The sequence below is a fragment of the Apodemus sylvaticus genome, chromosome 3 (assembly GCF_947179515.1).
Source record: "Apodemus sylvaticus chromosome 3, mApoSyl1.1, whole genome shotgun sequence".
In the NCBI taxonomy this organism is placed as follows: Eukaryota; Metazoa; Chordata; class Mammalia; order Rodentia; family Muridae; genus Apodemus; species Apodemus sylvaticus.
The window spans coordinates 113729648-113748942 of record NC_067474.1 but is presented as its reverse complement, the minus strand read 5'-3'; the positions used below and the strand labels follow the sequence as shown (position 1 = coordinate 113748942).

Genomic DNA, 19295 nt, shown 5'->3' with positions numbered 1-19295 from the left:
AGGAACTTGGCCTTCGAAATGGCTCAGTGAGTAAGAGGGCCTGCAGCAAAGTCTGACAGTGAGTTAGATTGTGGGAATCCATACGGGAGAAGGAAAGAACTTACCTACACATGGACACACACACACACACACAATTTAAAAATCTTTCAAAAGTATACTTCCAGCCTGAGCAAAATACAATGAATATTTTATTATTATGAATACATAATTAGGTTTGAGTATTAAGTATTCTGTAGTTATTAATAAACTATTATAAATGACTGTAAACTGGATGTCTCAAAACAATAGAAGTTTATTCTGTAACTATGGGAGACAGTTTCTGAAGTGAACAGAAGTTAACTGAAGTAAGGGTTGACAGAGCCATAGCCCCCGTAGTAGTCCTAGGGTAAATCAGTCCTTGCCTGTTCTGGTTCTGGGGGCTCCTGACAGTTCTTTGCCTGAGGCCGCATCTGTTGCAGGATATGTGACCACACTGTAAACCTGGAGATTATGTTGTTTACTGGAAAGCCTGTTTGTAGTTGTGGTGTGGCTTAACCCTACCCACACCTTAGATCCCTGTGGCTGGAATACAGACAGGCACCTAATGCTCATCTTTAATCCCAAATAATGAAGGTAAAGCTAGGTAATGAAGGTAGAAGGGAGCACCTGTGTTTGAAAGGGATGTCTGATTGGGTGGCAGAAAAAGTGATGAATCAGAGAAAGATTGATGGAATAGGATCTGCCCAACTCTCACAAGAATAGAGAGGAAAGGGAAGCTAAAGAGAGAGCTACAAGGGAAAGGAAGCAGTTTTCTTTCTTATTTTTTTTTTTTGAAAAGCATGTTCTTTTTTTGAAAAAGGAAGTAAAAACATTTTATGATAAAATTGAAGATGTACATGGAAAATATTTCTGATAAAATAGAAGAGTCTTGGTGTCTTCTTCCCCCTCCTCCTCCTCCTCCTCCTCCTCCTCCTCCTCCTCCTCCTCCTCCTCCTCCTCCTCCTCCTCCTCTTCCTCCTCTTCCTCCTTCGGTTTTTTTGAGACAGGGTTTCTCTGTGTAGCTCTGGCTACCCTGGAACTCACTCTGTAGACCAGGCTGTCCTCGAACTCAGAAATCTGCCTGCCTCTGTCTCTCAAGTGCTGGGATTAAAGGTATGGACCACCACTGCCTGGTGGAGATATATAGAACAGGTTAAAATTGGTAATTTTCATGGAAAATTAAAGAGTAAAGTGGTAGACATAAAAAACATTGCTAAGTTAGTTGAAAGACGAAGTAGAAACATTTTATGATAGAATTGAAGATTTATGTGGAAAATATTTCTGATAAAATTGTAGAAAAATGTAGAGAAATATGTTAAAATTGAAGATTATCATGGAAAATTTTATATAGATATAATAATGGTAGGCATAAAAATATTCTTAAGTTGATTGAAAGTGGAATTATAAACATTTTCTGATAAAGTTGAAGATTTACATGGAAAATATTTCTGATAAAATTGAAGAAATATATAGAAAAACATGTTAAAATTGAAGATTATCATAGAAAATTATACAGATAAAATGGTGGGCATAAAAATAATTCTAATTTGATTGAAAGTGGAGTTATAACCATTTTCAGGTAAAATTGAAGATTTACATGGAAAATATTTCTGATAAAATTCAAGAAATAAATTGAAAAACACATTAAAATTGACTATTTCATGGAAAATTATACAGATAAAATGGTAGATATAAAAAACCTTTCTAAATTAATTGAAGGTGGAATTAAAAATATTTTGTGATAAAATTAGAGATTTACATGGAAACATTTCTGATAAAATAGAAAAAATATATAGAAAAACATGTTAAAATAGAAGATTATCTTAAAAAATAATGCAGGTAAAATGATAGACATAAAAACGTTACTAAATTAATTGAAAGAGGAATTACAAACATTTTCTGATAAAATTGAAGATTTACATGAAAAGGATTTCTGTTCATCTATGTCTTTTTATTGGGGAATTGAGTGCATTGATGTTAAGAGATATTAAGGAATAGTGATTGTTGCTTCCTGTTATTTTTATGTTTGTGTGGTTACTTTCTTTTGGGTTTGTTGGAAGAAGATTATTTTCTTGCTTTTTCTACAGTGTAGTTTCCCTCCTTGTGTTGGCGTTTTCCATCTAGTATTCTTTGTAGGGCTGGATTTGTGGGCAGATATTGTGTAAATTTGGTTTTATCATGGAATATCTTGGTTTCTCCATCTATGGTGATTGAGAGTTTTGCTGGGTATAGTAGTCTGGGCTGGCAGTTGTGTTGTTTTAGGGTCTGTATAAGATCTGCCCAGGATCTTCTAACTTTCACAGTCTCTGGTGAGAAGTCTGGTGTAATTCTGATAGGCCTACCTTTATAAGTTACTAGACCTTTTCCCCTTACTGCTTTTAATATTCTTTCTTTGCTTTGTACATTTGGTGTTTTGATTATTATGTGATGGGAGGATTTTCTTTTGTGGTCCAATCTATTTGGAGTTCTGTAGGCCTCTTGTATGTTCATGGGCATCTCTTTCTTTAGGTTAGGGCAGTTTTCTATAATTTTGTTATTATATATAACATATATATATATTATATATATAATTATAAATTTATCTACTGGCCTTTTAAGTTGGAAATCTTCGTTCTCTTCTATACCTATAATCCTTAGGTTTGGTCTTTTCATTGCGTCCTGGATTTTCTGGATGTTTTAGGTTACAAGCTTTATGCATTTTGTATTTTATTTTGACTGTTGAGTCAATGTTTTCTATGGTATCTTCAGCACCTTAGATTCTTTCTTCTATCTCTTATATTCTGTTGTTGATGCTTGCATCTATGACTCCTGAATTCTTTCCAAGATTTTCTATCTCCAAAGATGTCTCACTTTGTGATTTCTTTATTGTTTCTACTTCCACTTTTAGATCCTGGATAGTTTTGTTCAGTTTCTTCACTTGATTGTTTGTGTTTTCCTGTAATCCTTTAAGAGATTTTTGTGTTTCCTTTTTAAGGGCTTCTGCCTGTTAACCCACATTCTCCTGTATTTCTTTAAGGGCTTTTTGTGTTTCCTCTTTAAGGGCTTTTACCTGTTAACCCATGTTCTTCTGTATTTCTTTAAGGGAGCTGTTTATGTACTTCTTGAAGCTGTCTATCAGCATCATGAGATGCTGATGTGATATGATTTTCAATCCAATTCTTGCTTTTCCTGTTGTTGGGGTATCCGGGACTTGCTTTGGTGGGAGAACTGGGTTCTAATAGCTGGGTCAAGTAGCTTTGGTTTCTGTTGGTAGGGTTCTTGTGCTAGCCTTTCGCCATCTGGTTATCTCTGGTGCTAGTTGGTCTTGCTGTCTCTGGCTGGAGCTTGTCACTCCTGTGGGCCTGTAAGGCTGTGGGAGACCAATTCTCTTCTGGCAGGGTCTGTGCACAGAAGGCTGTGGAGCCTCCTGGCTCCCTGGTGCAAATGGCAGCCTGAAGACCTCTGACCCAGCTGGCGCACTGATCGTATGCCCTGTGTGCTCCAGCTGTTCCTCTCCAGAGAGAAGGTGGAGACCTCAACTCAGTGCTCAGAAGTGAAAGTGGTGCTGGAGATTCCTCTCTCCTGGCGGGCTGTGCACAGAAGGATGTGGAGTTGCCTGGCTCCGAGGTGCAAATGGTGGCAGGAAGACTCCTGTCCCAGCTGCTCCACTGATCATGTGCCCCATGCACTCCTAGCTGTTCCCCTCCAGAGAGAAGGTGAAGATCTCACCTCCATGCTCAGAAGTGAAAGCACTGCTAGGAGATCTCTTTCTTCTAGTGGGCTGTGCACAGAACATTGTGGAGCCGCCCGGCTCCCAAGTGCAAATGGCATTGGGAAGCCTTCTGTCCCAGGTGCTCCACTGATCTTATGCCCTGTGCACTCCTACCTGTTCCCCTCCAGAGAGAAGGTGGAGATCTCACCTTTGCGCTCAGAAGTGAAAGCACTGCTGGGAGATCACTCTCTCCTGGTGGGCTCCCCGGTGAAAAATGAAAGGAGGCAGTTTTACCTGGACAGTTGTATATAGACAGGTCCAAGAGAGAACAAGATAGACACAGGTGAAGACAGAAGGAGCCAGAGAATGAGAAGGAGCCAGGAGAGTAGAACCAATTGCCTGAGTTAGTAGGAGGCCAAGCCGAGTAACTCAGTGAAAAACAGAGAGAAGCCAGATTGGGTCAGTCAGTTTGGAGAGGAGTTGTGAGCAGAATAGCTGAGTTGAACCAGTCAGCCAGAAAGAACTAGGAAAGGAGGAGCTTATTCAGCTTTAGTCTCAGAGGCGAAAGCATGCTAGGCCTAGGTTAGATTGTACAGAGGCTAGAAGCTTCCTGGACTAGGCCTAGGTTAGCAGGTAGAGGCAGTAAACCTCTGAGATGACAGTTACATCAGGCAAATTACATACATCACTTAATCTTCAAGGTTAGAATCAACAAGTATGTCTTTTTGCTCCCTTTTATATGGCTTCTTTCCCAGTGTATACAGTCCAGATCACCCTTGTCTCCTTAAGTGAATATTGATGACTGCGTGTAGAGCACACCCACATACAGGACAATGTCTCCATCTTAAACTTTTTAACCATGTGCAAAGACTTTTATTTTACTTTATCTCCATGTGCATTAGCATGTACAGCGGCCATGGATCAGGCTGTGAGGAGTGTGGGGAGTTTTACCTGCCACAGTCTGGTCATATGTATTTGCTAGAATGATCACCAATAACAACAGATAAAATGAAGGCAGCCTTTAGAAACTTAGCAGTACAAATTCCAAAGAAAGTAATAAGCATTCTAAGTGACTACACAGAAAGCCATAAAGTGTAACAAGATTGCTAATTACTATTTTCATTTTTAATGTAAGAATTATGGGAGGAGTCTGTATGTGAGGGTTGGAGTAGGAGAGCATGGGGAGCGTGAGGTGGGTGCTGTGTGTCGTAGGGTCAGCGTGTCTGCTGACACTTTACAGAGAACTAAGCTAAAAACGTTCATTGCCTTTCTTTGCTTGAAGTTGTCAGTTTCTTTACTCACTTCCGCCTTTGCACGCTCCCCTCTGCTAAGGTGCCACTTACCGAAGCAGTCGATCCTGTGGATTTGGAAGATTACCTCATCACTCACCCATTGTCTGTGGATTCTGGGCCTCTGCGGGATCTGGTTGAATTTCCTCCAGATGATATTGAAGTTGTGTATAGTCCTAGGGACTGCAGAACCCTTGTTTCAGCTGTGCCTGAAGAAAGGTAAGGAGACATTCACTGTGTTTTAGCTTTAGTGTAACTATAGGAAGATGATTTTCATTACTTTATTTAACCCATATGTTTATGGTATTTCTTATTATAAAAAAAGAAACTACAAAAAGCTTATAAAATTCATTGTTGTATTCTTCCCTTAGATCCCCTTTTGGGAGTCCTTCTAATGATAACAACTCGTGTACATTTTGCTTTTCTGCCTAAGTTACAAGTATATTTTGTTTTGTTTTAAACAGTGAAATGGATCCACATGTTAGAGATTGTATAAGAAGTTACACCGAAGACTGGGCAATTGTGGTCAGAAAGTAAGTCACTTGTTTATTATAATATTTTAAAGTACTGAGTAAGACAGTGGGGAGATAACTCAGTAGTTACAAGCACCTGCTGCTGTTGTAGAAGACACAGATTTGGTTCCTGGCACCCACGACACAACTATCTGGAATTATAATTTCAGGATTTACCAGGACCTCTTTTGGCAATCACAGACACGAGGCATACACATTATTACATACATGAAGGCCAGTACCAGCACTCATACACATAAAACAAAATAGGTAAACCTTAAAAAAATAATCGCTTAGTGAAAGTTTTAAATATTATTAGGTTAGTTATATTTCATAAAAATGGTGAGACTTATTCATTAAACAAAATTGTGAAAGCAAAAGAATATTATCCATAGATACATTATTTTATGAAGCTCCACATGTTTTCTTTATAAAATATTTGGCTTGTAGGAATTCTGTTCCTATATTGTTGAGAATCGTTATAAACTGATAGGATGTAATGATGATAATTCTGTAGTCTAATTCTCTTAGGAAATCATGATGGCTATTGTTGAATTGTTTTTCTCAAAAAAATTGCAGTTTTGTAAAACTTGCATAGCTAACTTAGATTTAATAGCCAGCTTTCAGATAAAGGTATTTGAAAGTCTTTTTTTAAAGGTGTTCCTGTGTAGCCCCGCAGAGCCTTGAATTTGTGATCCTCCTGTCTCTGCCCTCAGTGATGAGATTTCATATGTGTGCCACCACAACCAAATTCTCAACTGTCTTAATACTTATAGGTCCTTTACATTTACTATCTGGAATTATAATTTCAGGGTTTACCAGGACCTCTTTTGGCAATCACAGACACGAGGCATACACATTATTACATACATGTGTATGTAACTTTGTAGAAAATAATCTTTTCTATGCCATAGTTAATAATTTTCTAACAGTATTTTTGAAATATTAAGTGATATTAAAAAAAGTAAAATGCAACTATTTTTCATTAGTAATTCACATAATGAAGAAAGGTCTTCATTCTGGAACTTTAACCATGGTTTTCTAAAGGAGATATAAGAGCAAGTAGTGATCAGTTTGGTTATGACATAATTTTCACAGATGGAATGATCTGTGCTAAATATTACTAGCATAAGACATGTGGGGCTGGAGAGGCAGCTCACTAGTTTAGAGCACTGGCTATTCTTGCAGAAGAACTGGGTTTGGTTCTTAGCTACACTGACATCTAACAGCCATCTCTGCCTCCTGATCCAGGGATCTGACAATCTCTTCTGTCCTCTGTGGGCACTGCATGCACATGGTGCACTGAGTTACATGCTGGCATACACATAAAACAAATATAAGTGTAAAAATTGTGCCTATTGTTTGTAGTTTTACTCTCTTAGCTGCTGTTCTATTGTGTTAGGCCTAAGACTGTGTTAAGTCTCATTCTGCAGGAGAGTACTAATAACCTTATTAGTTTGGGTGTGACCTATTGTAGGAGACTTTACTGCTTTTTGTATAGAATGGTTGTAAACACAGAATTTTTTGGAACTGTTCTAATAGCCTGATTTGTTACATTACTGGAGAAAGGTAATATTCTTCTCATCAGATAATTGGAAAACCTTTTACTTGTAGGCATATGGGTTGGAAACCAATAATCAAAAATCTTTTGATTTAATAAATCAAAAGGTATTAGTTATGGGAGGGGAAGAGATATTGATTGATTGACTGATTATTAGTTATTTTAGAATTGTGGTGACTCATCACTGGTTGAGGCAGAATTGAGGAGAATTACCATTAATTGCTGATTATCATGTGCTAGGTAGTTTATTGAGTACTTAATGCTTAATAGCTTTCATGTTTTCAACAGATAAGGTACCTCAAACTCAAAGCAGTTAGGTATTAATTTATCTGAGGTTCCCACAAAACAAAAAGTGAGATGGCCAGGATTACAATATAGGACTGCAAACTATAAAGCTTATAATTTTTCTGTAACACTAAATATTGTTACTTTCATTGATAAATGGGAGACAAAAGAGTGGACTAGAAGTTGTTGGTCTCTGAAAGATAGAAGAGGTGTGTGGTTGAAACATTGTAAAACCATGATGCAATATTCTTGGATACTAGGTTTTTATATGTTGTTTACAAAAGAAAGTATATTAATTTAGCAGTTCTGAACCCCTCCATATGTGTGTGTAAACATTATATATATATATGGCTGTCCTGGAATTCACTCCGTAGACCAGGCTGGCCTCGAACTCAGAAATTTGCCTGCCTCTGCCTCCCAAGTGCTGGGATTATAGGCGTGTGCCACCACCGCCTGGCTTGCTTTTCATTTTATGTTGTGAGTATAAATTGAGAGGTTTTATACAATAATGAATTACTGTGAAAGTTAAAAATTCATGGCTTGCTAGGCATCATGACATATGCCTTTAATCCCAGTACTCAGCAGGCAGAGACAGGTGGATTTCTGTGAGTTCTAGTCTAGCCTGGTCTATAGAGTGAGTTTCTAGGATAGACAGGGTTACATAGTGACTCTGTATCTCAAACAAACAAACAAACAAACAAACAAAAAATCAATAAAAATTCAATGCTTATATGTATCTATTTACATTATTAAAATATTATATTATATTATTAAAATCATTCTTTTTTAGTTAGATTTTTAACCTTGGTTTCCTGGTTGTTTCTGTTTGTTTTGTTTTGTTTAACTGACTGATTTTCTGAATAGAAAGTAAAATTTAAATCATTGACACGAGATGGGATTAAAATGGGATTTACTTTTAGAAGTGGATAATCTGTTCTTTATTTAGATTAAAGAAGCTTTGGATGAACAGTTTCTTAAATCCTGGTTTAGCATACTGAGAACTGCTAGGATAGATCCCAGTCATGCTTGTGGGCAGAAGTAATTATTATGTATATGATTATGCTCAGAATCAGAGATTTTCAGAAACTGACTTTATTCTTAATAGATACCATAAGCTGGGAACAGGATTTAACCCCAACACATTGGACAAGCAGAAGGAAAGACAAAAAGGACTGCCCAGGCAAGTCTTCGAATCCGACGAAGCTCCAGACGGCAGCAGCTTCCAGGATGAGCAGGTAGCGCTTTTATTTTTAAGTGACCATAAGAGAGTAGTTTTAGTTAACTAATAATTAATATTTTTAACTTAATTTTTTTAAATAACAGGATGACCTTAAAAGACGTTCGATGTCAATAGATGATACTCCAAGGGGTAGCTGGGCCTGCAGTATCTTTGACTTAAAAAATTCGCTTCCTGATGCCTTGCTTCCTAATTTACTTGATCGAACTCCAAATGAAGAAATAGACCGTCAGAATGATGAGCAAAGGAAGTGGAGCCGTCACAAGGAACTGTTTGCTCTGCATCCGTCTCCAGACGAGGTATTGCCCTTGCATGGAAAGAAGCAAAGGACGCAGGGGTGGCAGTGCATGCCCGTCACCCGAGCTACTTGGAAAGCTGAGGCAGGAGGATCGCAAGTTTACAACTGCTTGGGTACCTTAGTGAGAACGTATTTTAAACTAAAGCGAAGTGGCCCAGGAGTGTGACTCAGTGGTGGCAGAGTGCTTTCCTGCCATGTGCAGGGCTCTATACTTCTTTCGGGAATATGATTATATGTATAGTATTACCATGATGTTGGAAACAGCTGTGGGGTTTAGGAATTGAACATGCTTTCAGTACTAGTGGATTCACTTATGAGCGACGTGTGTCACTGAGTACACGTGGTATGTAATGGATTCCACTTATAGACAGATACAGTGTTCTTTCCTGTCTTTACCTGTGAAGACCAGAAATGCTAGAATGCTTAAAGTCTTAAAAACAAAACACTGCTTCTGCTAAGTAGCCACTCTGCTGTTATTTTCTCATTCCGTAGGAAGAACCAATAGAGAGGCTTAGTGTTCCTGATGTGCCCAAAGAGCATTTTGGACAAAGACTTCTTGTGAAATGTTTATCACTCAAGTGAGTATTTCTTTTACTTTTATCATTTCTGTTACCTGGGCTAATACTTTGATTATTGGTATATAACAAAACTTTAGAGTTCATGCTTGAGTATATGTCCTTATGAGAATTGTTTTTTTCTTTTTAAATTAGTATTTTTTAAGATCTTACATATTTATTTTAGAAAATGTTTATTTATATTTAATGTTTCCCATATAAAACATCCATTATGAACAACTATTTAGAAATAGGAAAATGCACATAAGTAAGAGACTACTGCATTAATATTATTTGGCTTATAAAACTGAAATAGCACCAGGATGTGGTGCATGTCTGAGTCCCAGCATTCAGCAGGCTGCAGACGAGGAGCATGGGTGTGAGGCCACTTGGGTTGGGTAAGGGAAACAAGACCCTTTGATTCTCTTTCAAAAAAACATGTATTTATGTATTTAGGTTTTATAGCAGTAAATTGTTAATCCATTCTTTACTTCCTGGCTGGGTGGCGTGATTCCACCTACCCCAATGCTCTGGAGTCCGCAAATGAAAGACACAAATGTGCAGCCTTATTTTTAATATACCATAAGCCAGCTCAGTGGCTGGGCACTTCCAATTCTCCTCACAGCTAGCACAAACTTTCCTCTAGTATTCCTCAGTTAACACTTTCTGATTGATTGATTGATTGGTTGATTGATTGATTTTTTTGTCTTTGATGCTCTTTTTCCTTCTGGGCAGCACTCCCATGGGGCCCGCTTTTTCTGTGCATCTACATTTTGGCCAGTTACCCACCTGCTCCTTTACTGCTTGGTCCATCCTGCGTTAGTCCTGCCTCTGTCCGCCTGCCCAGCCGTTGGCCACTGGCTCTTTATTGACCAGTCAAAAACCCAGCTGTTGTCAGGGACTCGCAGTGGTGTGCCAATACCCACGTAAGCACAAGTCAAATCCCCTACAAGGTTTTATGGACTTTTAGTATATACCTTAAAGTTTCTTTTCCAAAGTAATTCTAGCTTAAGAAAAGTTTTTGTGTAATGAGGACATAAATAGAGTAACAGTATATATGTCTTCTTGCTACAATCGTGTTTCTTCTCTGCATTTTATCTTGAGCCTGGAGGAGAGGGCTTTAATAAACAAACATATCAAACGTTTGGAAGAACAGTCAGTGCTCTTAACCACTGAGCCTTTTCTCTAGACCATGACCTTTTTTTTTTTTTTTTTTTGGATGGGGAGTTTTGAAGACAAAGCTTTTTCTTTTTTAAAAAATTTTGTTGTATTCAGCATCCCTTCATGCTTAAAGTCTTGGAGAGAACAGGAATTCAAGGCCCATACCTAAACATAGTAAAAGCAATATACAGCAAACCGGTAGCCAGCATCAAACTAAATGGAGAGAAACTTGAAGCAATCCCACTGAAATCAGGGACCAGACAAGGCTGCCCCCTTTCTCCTTATCTTTTCAATATTGTACTTGAGGTACTAGCTCGGGCAATTCGACAACATAAGGAGGTCAAAGGGATACAAATTGGAAAGGAAGAAGTCAAACTATCATTATTTGCAGACGACATGATCGTCTACCTAAGTGACCCAAAGAACTCCACTAGAGAGCTCCTACAGCTGATAAACAACTTCAGCAAAGTGGCAGGTTATAAAGTCAACTCAAGCAAATCAGTGGCCTTCCTATACTCAAAGGATAAGCAGGCTGAGAAAGAAATTAGGGAAATGACCCCCTTCACAATAGCCACAAACAGTATAAAGTATCTTGGGGTGACTCTTACCAAACATGTGAAAGATCTGTATGACAAGAACTTCAAGACTCTGAAGAAGGAAATGGAAGAAGACCTCAAAAAATGGGAAAACCTCCCATGCTCATGGATCGGCAGAATCAATATAGTTAAAATGGCCATTTTGCCTAAAGCACTATACAGATTCAATGCAATACCCATCAAAATCCCAACTCAATTCTTCACAGAGCTAGAAAGAGCAATTATCAAATTCATCTGGAACAACAAAAAACCCAGGATAGCTAAAACTATTCTCAGCAACAAAAGGAAATCTGGGGGAATCAGTATCCCTGACCTCAAGCAATACTACAGAGCAATAGTGTTAAAAACTGCATGGTATTGGTACAGTGACAGACAGGAGGATCAATGGAACAGGATTGAAGATCCAGAAATGAACCCACACACCTATGGCCACTTGATCCTCGACAAAGAGGCTGAAAACATTCAATGGAAAAAAGATAGCCTTTTCAACAAATGGTGCTGGTTCAACTGGAGGTCAGCATGCAGAAGAATGCGAATTGATCCATCCTTGTCTCCTTGTACTAAGCTCAAATCCAAATGGATCAAGGACCTCCACATAAAGCCAGACACTCTGAAGCTAATAGAAAAAAAACTGGGGAAGACCCTTGAGGACATCGGTACAGGGAGAAAGTTTCTGAACAGAACACCAATAGCGTATGCTCTAAGAGCAAGAATTGACAAATGGGACCTCATAAAATTACAAAGTTTCTGTAAGGCAAAGGACACCATCAAGAGGACAAATCGGCAACCAACAAATTGGGAAAAGATCTTCACCAATCCTACATCAGATAGAGGGCTAATATCCAATATATATAAAGAACTCAAGAAGTTAGACTCCAGAAAACCAAACAACCCTATTAAAAAATGGGGTACAGAGTTAAACAAAGAATTCTCACCTGAAGAACTTCGGATGGCGGAGAAGCATCTTAAAAAATGCTCAACTTCATTAGTCATTAGGGAAATGCAAATCAAAACAACCCTAAGATTTCATCTTACACCAGTCAGAATGGCTAAGATTAAAAATTCAGGAGACAGCAGGTGTTGGAGAGGGTGTGGAGAAAGAGGAACACTCCTCCACTGCTGGTGGGGTTGCAAATTGGTACAACCACTCTGGAAATCAGTCTGGCGGTTCCTCCGAAAACTGGGCACCTTACTTCCAGAAGATCCTGCTATACCACTCCTGGGCATATACCCAGAAGACTCCCCACCATGTAATAAGGATACATGTTCTACTATGTTCATAGCAGCCCTATTTGTAATTGCCAGATGCTGGAAAGAACCCAGGTATCCCTCAACAGAAGAGTGGATGCAAAAAATGTGGTATATCTACACAATGGAGTACTATTCAGCCATTAGAAACAATGAATTCATGAAATTCTTAGGCAAATGGATGGAGCTAGAGAATATCATACTAAGTGAGGTAACCCAGACTCAAAAGGTGAATCATGGTATGCACTCACTAATAAGTGGATATTAACCTAGAAAACTGGAATACCCAAAACATAATCCACACATCAAATGAGGTACAAGAAGAAAGGAGGAGTGGCCCCTGGTTCTGGAAAGACTCAGTGAAACAGTATTCAGCAAAACCAGAACGGGGAAGTGGGAAGGGGTGGGTGGGAGGACAGGGGAAGAGAAGGGGGCTTGCGGGACTTTCGGGGAGTGGGGGGGCTAGAAAAGGGGAAATCATTTGAAATGTAAATAAATTATATCGAATAATAAAAAAAAAAAAAAAAGAAAAAAAAATTTTGTTGTTTTTGTTGTTTTGAGATAGGGTCTCATTTTGTATCTCTGACTGTCCTGGAATAGAACAGGCTGACCTCTTAACTCAGAGATCCTCCTGCCTCATGAGCATCGTAGGGATTAAAGATGCATGCCACTATGCCCCCTCCCCCCAAATAAATAATTGTTTTTGTTTTTTTTTTTTTTTGAGACAGGGCTTCTCTGTGTAGCCCTGGCTGTCCTGGAACTCACTTTGTAGACCAGGCTGGCCTCGAACTCCGAAATCCACCTGCCTCTGCCTCCCAAGTGCTGGGATTAAAGGCGTGCGCCACCATCGCCTGGCAATTACTTTTTAAAAGAGTGTCTTAGGGTTTTACCACTGTAAACAGACACCATGACCAAGTCAAATCTTATAAAGGACAGCATTTAATTGAGACTGGCTTACAGGTTTAGAGGTTCGGTCCCAGTATCATCAAGGTGGGAGTATGGCAGCATCTAGGCAGAGCTGAGAATTCTACATCTTTATCTGAAGTTTGCTAGTGGAAGACTCCCTTCCAGGCAGCTGGGGTGAGGGTCTTAAGCCCAGGTCCACAGTGACACACCTACTTCAACAAGGCCACAACTCCTAATAGTGCCATTCCTTGGGTCAAGCATATTCAAACCATTCCAAAGGGCTAATTTCTTATGTTTTGTAGGTTCAGCTCTGTATTAGTCTCAAAGTCTTGAAGTCCATTTTCTCTTGAAGACAGTTCAATGTCACATGTTCTGGGCTAACTCATATGCTTTGGAGTAACTCATATGCCCCTGAGGTAGCTCATCTGCTCCGGGGTAACTTACACACATATATGCAGGTTTTCCTTGTATTTTCTCATACTTCTTGCTGTCTCTGGAGTAATTTTATACCTCAAACAGTATTCTTAATTTTACAAATGAGGAAGTGTGAATTAAAGAGGATTAGTAGAAATTCTGCTTAATAATGCTCAATAAGTGATTGAAAAACAAATTCTGTTCTTCCATTATAGGGTGTTCTTGTAGTAGGTTTATTTGTTCTAACTGAAGAAGAAAAACTTGAATTTGTAGCTCAGCCAGATAGATTACTTTGTCTATAAATACAACAGTTTTTTTCTTTGAAAGCCAAAGCTTTATATATTTAGTTAGATTTGTGTAGAAACTTATTAGATAAATTGAATAGCCTTTCCCACATATCTGGACCTTTACATTATATTAAAGACCCTTATAGCAAATTATAAATTTTGAGACAGGTTATATACCACACAGTTATTTATATCCTTTCGTTATTTGTTGACACAGAGTTTTATCTTTCCTAGTCTAGAGCTTCCTGTGTAGTTGAGGATTACCTTGAATTTTCTGATCCTTCTCCCTCCTGGTGCTGGGATTCCTAGAGAGCGCTACCTCCCCTGCTCTGTGCAGTACTGAGGGGTGAGCCTAGAGCTCTGTACACGCCAGGCCAGCACTCTTCCGACAGAACTACACCCAGCTCCACAGTTTATCCCTTTGAAATGTACAAATCAGAAGTATATATTCTTAGCATTATACAAATATTATCCTCTAATTCTGGAACGTGTTTCTCTCCCATACCTATATTAGCCTGTTGGACCACTGTATTAGACTGTCACATGGACTGTTGACTTCATAGAGATCGAGTTCTTAGATCTAGAGGCGGGAAGTCAAAGATCAAGATGCCAGTGGTTTATTTTCTAGCAGTTTTTTTCCTCTGGCTTGTATAACTGATTTCTTCCTGTGTCCTTACATGTCTTTTCACTATGTGTGCACAAGAGAAGTCTGTGATGTCTTCTTTGTGTTTCTCTGTGTGCACTGAATGAGAAAAAGAAATGGAATGGAAAGGAAAGGAAAGGAAAGGGAAAAGGAAAAGGAAAAGGAAAAGGAAAAGGAAAAGGAAAAGGAAAGGAATGCTCTTAGGTGTGGTGGAGGTGAAAGTTTATTATCGATATGTGGGAGAGTATGGCCAGAGGCAGACTTATTTGGGAGAGTCCAGAGTGGTCATGACCCTGAACCTTATGGGGAGAATGAAAGCGGAAGGGAGGGAGGAGAGGCAAGTGTAGCAGCTCAGAGGCCCGAGTACAAAAGGAGCAAAAGAGAGGGCAAGTACCCAGATGTCTAGATTCTACGGGAAGAACCTTTGGGGGAAGGGCGGCCCGAGTAGGGGGTAGGGTATGCTGGCCGTACACTCTTAACAGGTAGGATTAAGGGATGCTGTGCAAACCTGGAGGCCAGGTCTACTTCTGTGGGCCTGCCCCGCACATTCTGCCCCACCGAGCTGCCCTGTGGGCCTGCCCCGCACATTCTGCCCCACCGAGCTGCCCTGTGGGCCTGCCCGGCACATTCTGCCCCACCGAGCTGCCGGTGGGCCTGCCCCGCACCTTCTGCTTCATCACAATGGTCAGCTGTTTCCACCCAAGGTCACAGTGTGAAGACAGAACACAGGAGGAGTGGAAAGCATGAGCAACATAACTTACACTTGACAACCTATCGATCCATCTAGTAGAGTAGTGAGTCCTGACGCCTTGGAGGGTCAATGACTCTTTCACAGGGGTTACCTATGATCATTGGAAAACACAAATAATCACATTGCTTTTCATAACAGTAGCAGATAGTTATGAAGTAGAAAATAATTTTATATTTGGAGTCACCACAACTTGAACTGTTTTAAAGGGTCACAGCATTAGGAAGGTTGAGAGCCACTGCCTTAGAGGATATTAATATGGTTAATAAATATGTGAAAGGCTTGTATGGAAACTGTACTGCAGTGTCACTGACACTCCAGTTAATGGCCAACAAGTACTGAAAGGATCGCTGGGATTCCCCCTCTGCTTGGCATCTGCTTGTTTTGCTAAGGAAGCCTAAGCTGGAAGTTAAGGGAGGAGAATGAAGTCTGTGCAGCACTCATTTCTCTTCTCTCAAGGCCCCATCCCGCCTCTTGCTTACCACTTCCTCAGTCTTCAGTGGTGATTCTCATGGTTGCTTGTCTGCTGTTTTCAGATTCTGTGTAAGTCTTTTTGTTTGTTTGTTTGTTTTTTATTCCATATATTCTTAATTTACATTTCAAATGATTTCCCCTTTCCTGGATTCCCCATTCCCCGAAAGTCCCATAAGCCCTCTTCCCTCCCCCTGTTCCCAATCAACTCCTTCCTGCTTCCCTGCCCTGGTATTCCCCTCCACTGAGCCTTTCTAGGACAGGGGCCACTCCTTCCTTCTTCTTGGGCATCATTTGATATGTGAATTGTTTCCTGGGTATTTCAAGCTTCTACGCTAATATCCACTTATCAGTGAGTGTATAACATGTGTGTTCTTTTGTGATTGGGTCACCTCACTCAAGATGACATTCTTCCAGTTCCAACCACTTGCCTAAGAATTTCACGAATTCATTGTTTTTAATAGCTGAATAGTATTCCATTGTGTATATATACCATATTTTCTGTATCCATTCCTCCATTGAGGGACATCTGGGTTCTTTCCAGCTTCTGGCTTTTATAAATAAGGCTGCTATGAACATAGTGGAGCATGTGTCCTTATTACATGCTGGGGAATCCTCTCGGTATATGCACAAGAGTGGTATAATGGGATCCTCCGGTAGTATCATTCCCAGTTTTCTGAGGAACCACCAGACTGATTTCCAGAGTAGTTGTACCAGCTTGCAACCCCACCGCAGTGGAGGAGTGCTCCTCTTTCTCCACATCCTTGCCAACACCTGTTGTCTCCTGAGTTTTTGATTTTAGCCATTCTGACTGGTGTGAGGTGAAATCTCAGGGTTGTTTTGATTTGCATTTCCCTGATGACTAAGGATGTTGAACATTTCTTTAGGTGCTTCTCAGCCATTTGACATTCCTCAGGTAGAAATTCTTTGTTTAGCTCTGTACCCCATTCTTTTTGAATGGCTCTTGATGTGAGCATGTCTCTTCTCTCTGAAGGACGCCGGCCCTGACTTACACCTGGGAACAAGTGCTGTGGAGCAGGTTATTGTCCCTCCACAGCACCGAGCACTGTTTCCCGGACAGTTCTTGTGCTTGGGGCTGTCCTGGACATGGCAGGATGCTCAGACACATTGTAGACTTCTGCTTGTAAATATGGTAATATTCCTGCAGTGGAGATAATCAAGAGGTCTATAGCTGTGGCCGGGTGCAGCAGTGGGTGCAGCTTTGTTTTGGGCTGAGACTCCACTGTGTTGTTGTTTTAGTCAACTTTTTGTTACATATGCTTTGAGTCAGTAAACACATATGTTAGCTCTGGTTTTGGGAAGTGAATTAAACATTTCAAGTATGAACTTTTAGAAGACATTTGACATTTTTATAAAATGGGGATTACGATGCTAGCATTAAAATGATACGATTAATATTTAAGAGAGAGAAAATTTCCCATTAAATATTGAGGTAAAAAAGCAGATTACTAAATAGTATCACACTCTTTGTTTAAAGAAAAATATTTCACATGTTCATTTTGCATGACAGAAGCCTGGGCAGATGGGCACTCAGCTTCACCTTAGTTCTTTCTGCATGGTGGGATTCCAAATGCCTTTACTTTTCTCTGAGTATTTTAAATGTATTTAATTTTTTTGGGTGTGGAGTATTTGATTTATAGTCCAGAAAAGAAGATATTTTAAAACTTTATTTCAAAGTGGACACACCTAAGTAAACAACCTAATTACAGGTTGTAACTTAAATAGTGCCACAAAATCAATAGAAAATTCTGTGAGACATTTTAGATCTCCCCTCCCTTCCCCTCCCCTTCCCTTTCCTTCCCCTCCCTTCCCCTCCCCTCCCTTCCCCTCCCCTCCCTTCCCCTTCCCTTCCTTTTCCTTCCCCTCCCCCCTTCCCCTCCCCTCCCCTTCCCCTCCCTTCCCCTCCCCCTCCCTTCCCCTCCCCCTCCCTTCCCCTCCCCTCCCCTTCCCCTCCCTTCCCCTCCCCCCTCCCTTCCCCTCCCCTTCCCCTCCCTTCCCCTCCCCTTCCCCTCCCTTCCCCTCCCCTTCCCCTCCCCTTCCCTTCCCCTCCCTTCCCCTCCCCTTCCCCTCCCCTTCCCCTCCCCTCCCCTTCCCCTCCCCCTCCCCTTCCCCTCCCTCTCCCCTTCCCCTCCCTTCCCCTCCCCTTCCCTTCCCCTCCCCTCCCCTTCCCTTCCCCTCCCCTCCCCTTCCCCTCCCCTTCCCCTCCCCTTCCCCTCCCCTCCCTTCCCCTGCCCCCTCCCTTCCCCTGCCCCCCTCCCTTCCCCTCCCCCCTCCCCTCCCTTCCCCTCCCCTTCGCCTCCCCTCCCCTTCCCTTCCCCTCCCCTTCCCCTCCCCTCCCCTCCCCTTCCCTTCCCCTCCCCTTCCCCTCCCCTTCCCTTCCCCTCCCCTTCCCCTCCCCTTCCCCTCCCCTCCCCTTCCCTTCCCCTCCCCTCCCCTTCCTCTCCCCTTCCCCTCCCCCTCCCCTCCCTCCCCTCTCCTTCCCCTCCCCTTCCCCTCCCCTTCCCCTCCCCTCCCCTCCCCTTCCCTTCCCCTCCCCTCCACTTCCCCTCCCCTTCCCTTCCCCTCCCCTCCTCTTCCCCTCCCCTCCCCTCCCTTCCCCTCCCCTTCCCTCCCCTCCCCTTCCCCTCCTCTCCCCTCCCCTTCCCCTCCCCTCCCCTCCCTTTCCCTTCCCCTCCCCCTCCCCTCCCCTCCCCTTCCCCTCCCCTCCCCTTCCCCTCCCCTCCCCTTCCCTCCCTCTCCCTTCCCCTCCCCCTTACTGTGTGTGTGTGTGTGTGTGTGTTTCTGTCGCAGTCCATCTATAAGGATCTATGCTTGTTAGTACAGATATCTGGAGAGGGAGTTGGCTCCCCTGGAGTTACAGTATAGTTCTTAGCTGCTGCCTGATGCATTTGTTGGGAGCTGATCTTGGATTCTCTGCAGGACTACCAGTCTTGATGAGCCATCTCTCTAACACCAGATCTATCTTTCAGATGTTAAAGTTAATTCATCCTTTTTTTTCCATAAAGGTTTGAGATTGAAATTGAACCCATTTTTGCAAGTTTGGCTTTATATGATGTCAAGGAGAAGAAAAAGGTAAGTCTCTGGGATTTGATTGCAGTCTTCATAATCGTAAGTTCCAGAAATCTGCTTATGTGCTCCTTGTTTCACAAGATAAACATCTACTGACTCCTCGAACATTATTAACTGAAAAAGAAAACAGAAATTTAACTTTTCAAGAGTAGTTAAGTATCTTCATCTTATAGAAAATAATTTAGGGGCTGGAGAGATGGCTCAGTGGGTAAGAGCACCAACTGTTCTTCCGAAGGTCATGAGTTCAAACCCCAGCACCCATATGGTGGCTCACAACCATCCATAA

At 41.2% G+C, this 19295-nt stretch overlaps 1 protein-coding gene across 2 annotated transcripts in view; it reads left to right on the top strand.

Moving 5' to 3' along the window:
- The window catches only part of Dock7 (dedicator of cytokinesis 7), a 208004-nt gene that overhangs the window by 36018 nt on the left and 152691 nt on the right, over positions 1 to 19295 (top strand). For both annotated transcript variants that reach the window (XM_052176813.1, XM_052176812.1), the window contains exons 3-8: positions 5042 to 5217; positions 5463 to 5531; positions 8462 to 8591; positions 8680 to 8892; positions 9384 to 9469; positions 18946 to 19012. In XM_052176813.1, coding sequence (XP_052032773.1) covers positions 5042 to 5217; positions 5463 to 5531; positions 8462 to 8591; positions 8680 to 8892; positions 9384 to 9469; positions 18946 to 19012 — 741 coding nt within the window. The remainder of the gene's footprint in view (positions 1 to 5041; positions 5218 to 5462; positions 5532 to 8461; positions 8592 to 8679; positions 8893 to 9383; positions 9470 to 18945; positions 19013 to 19295) is intronic.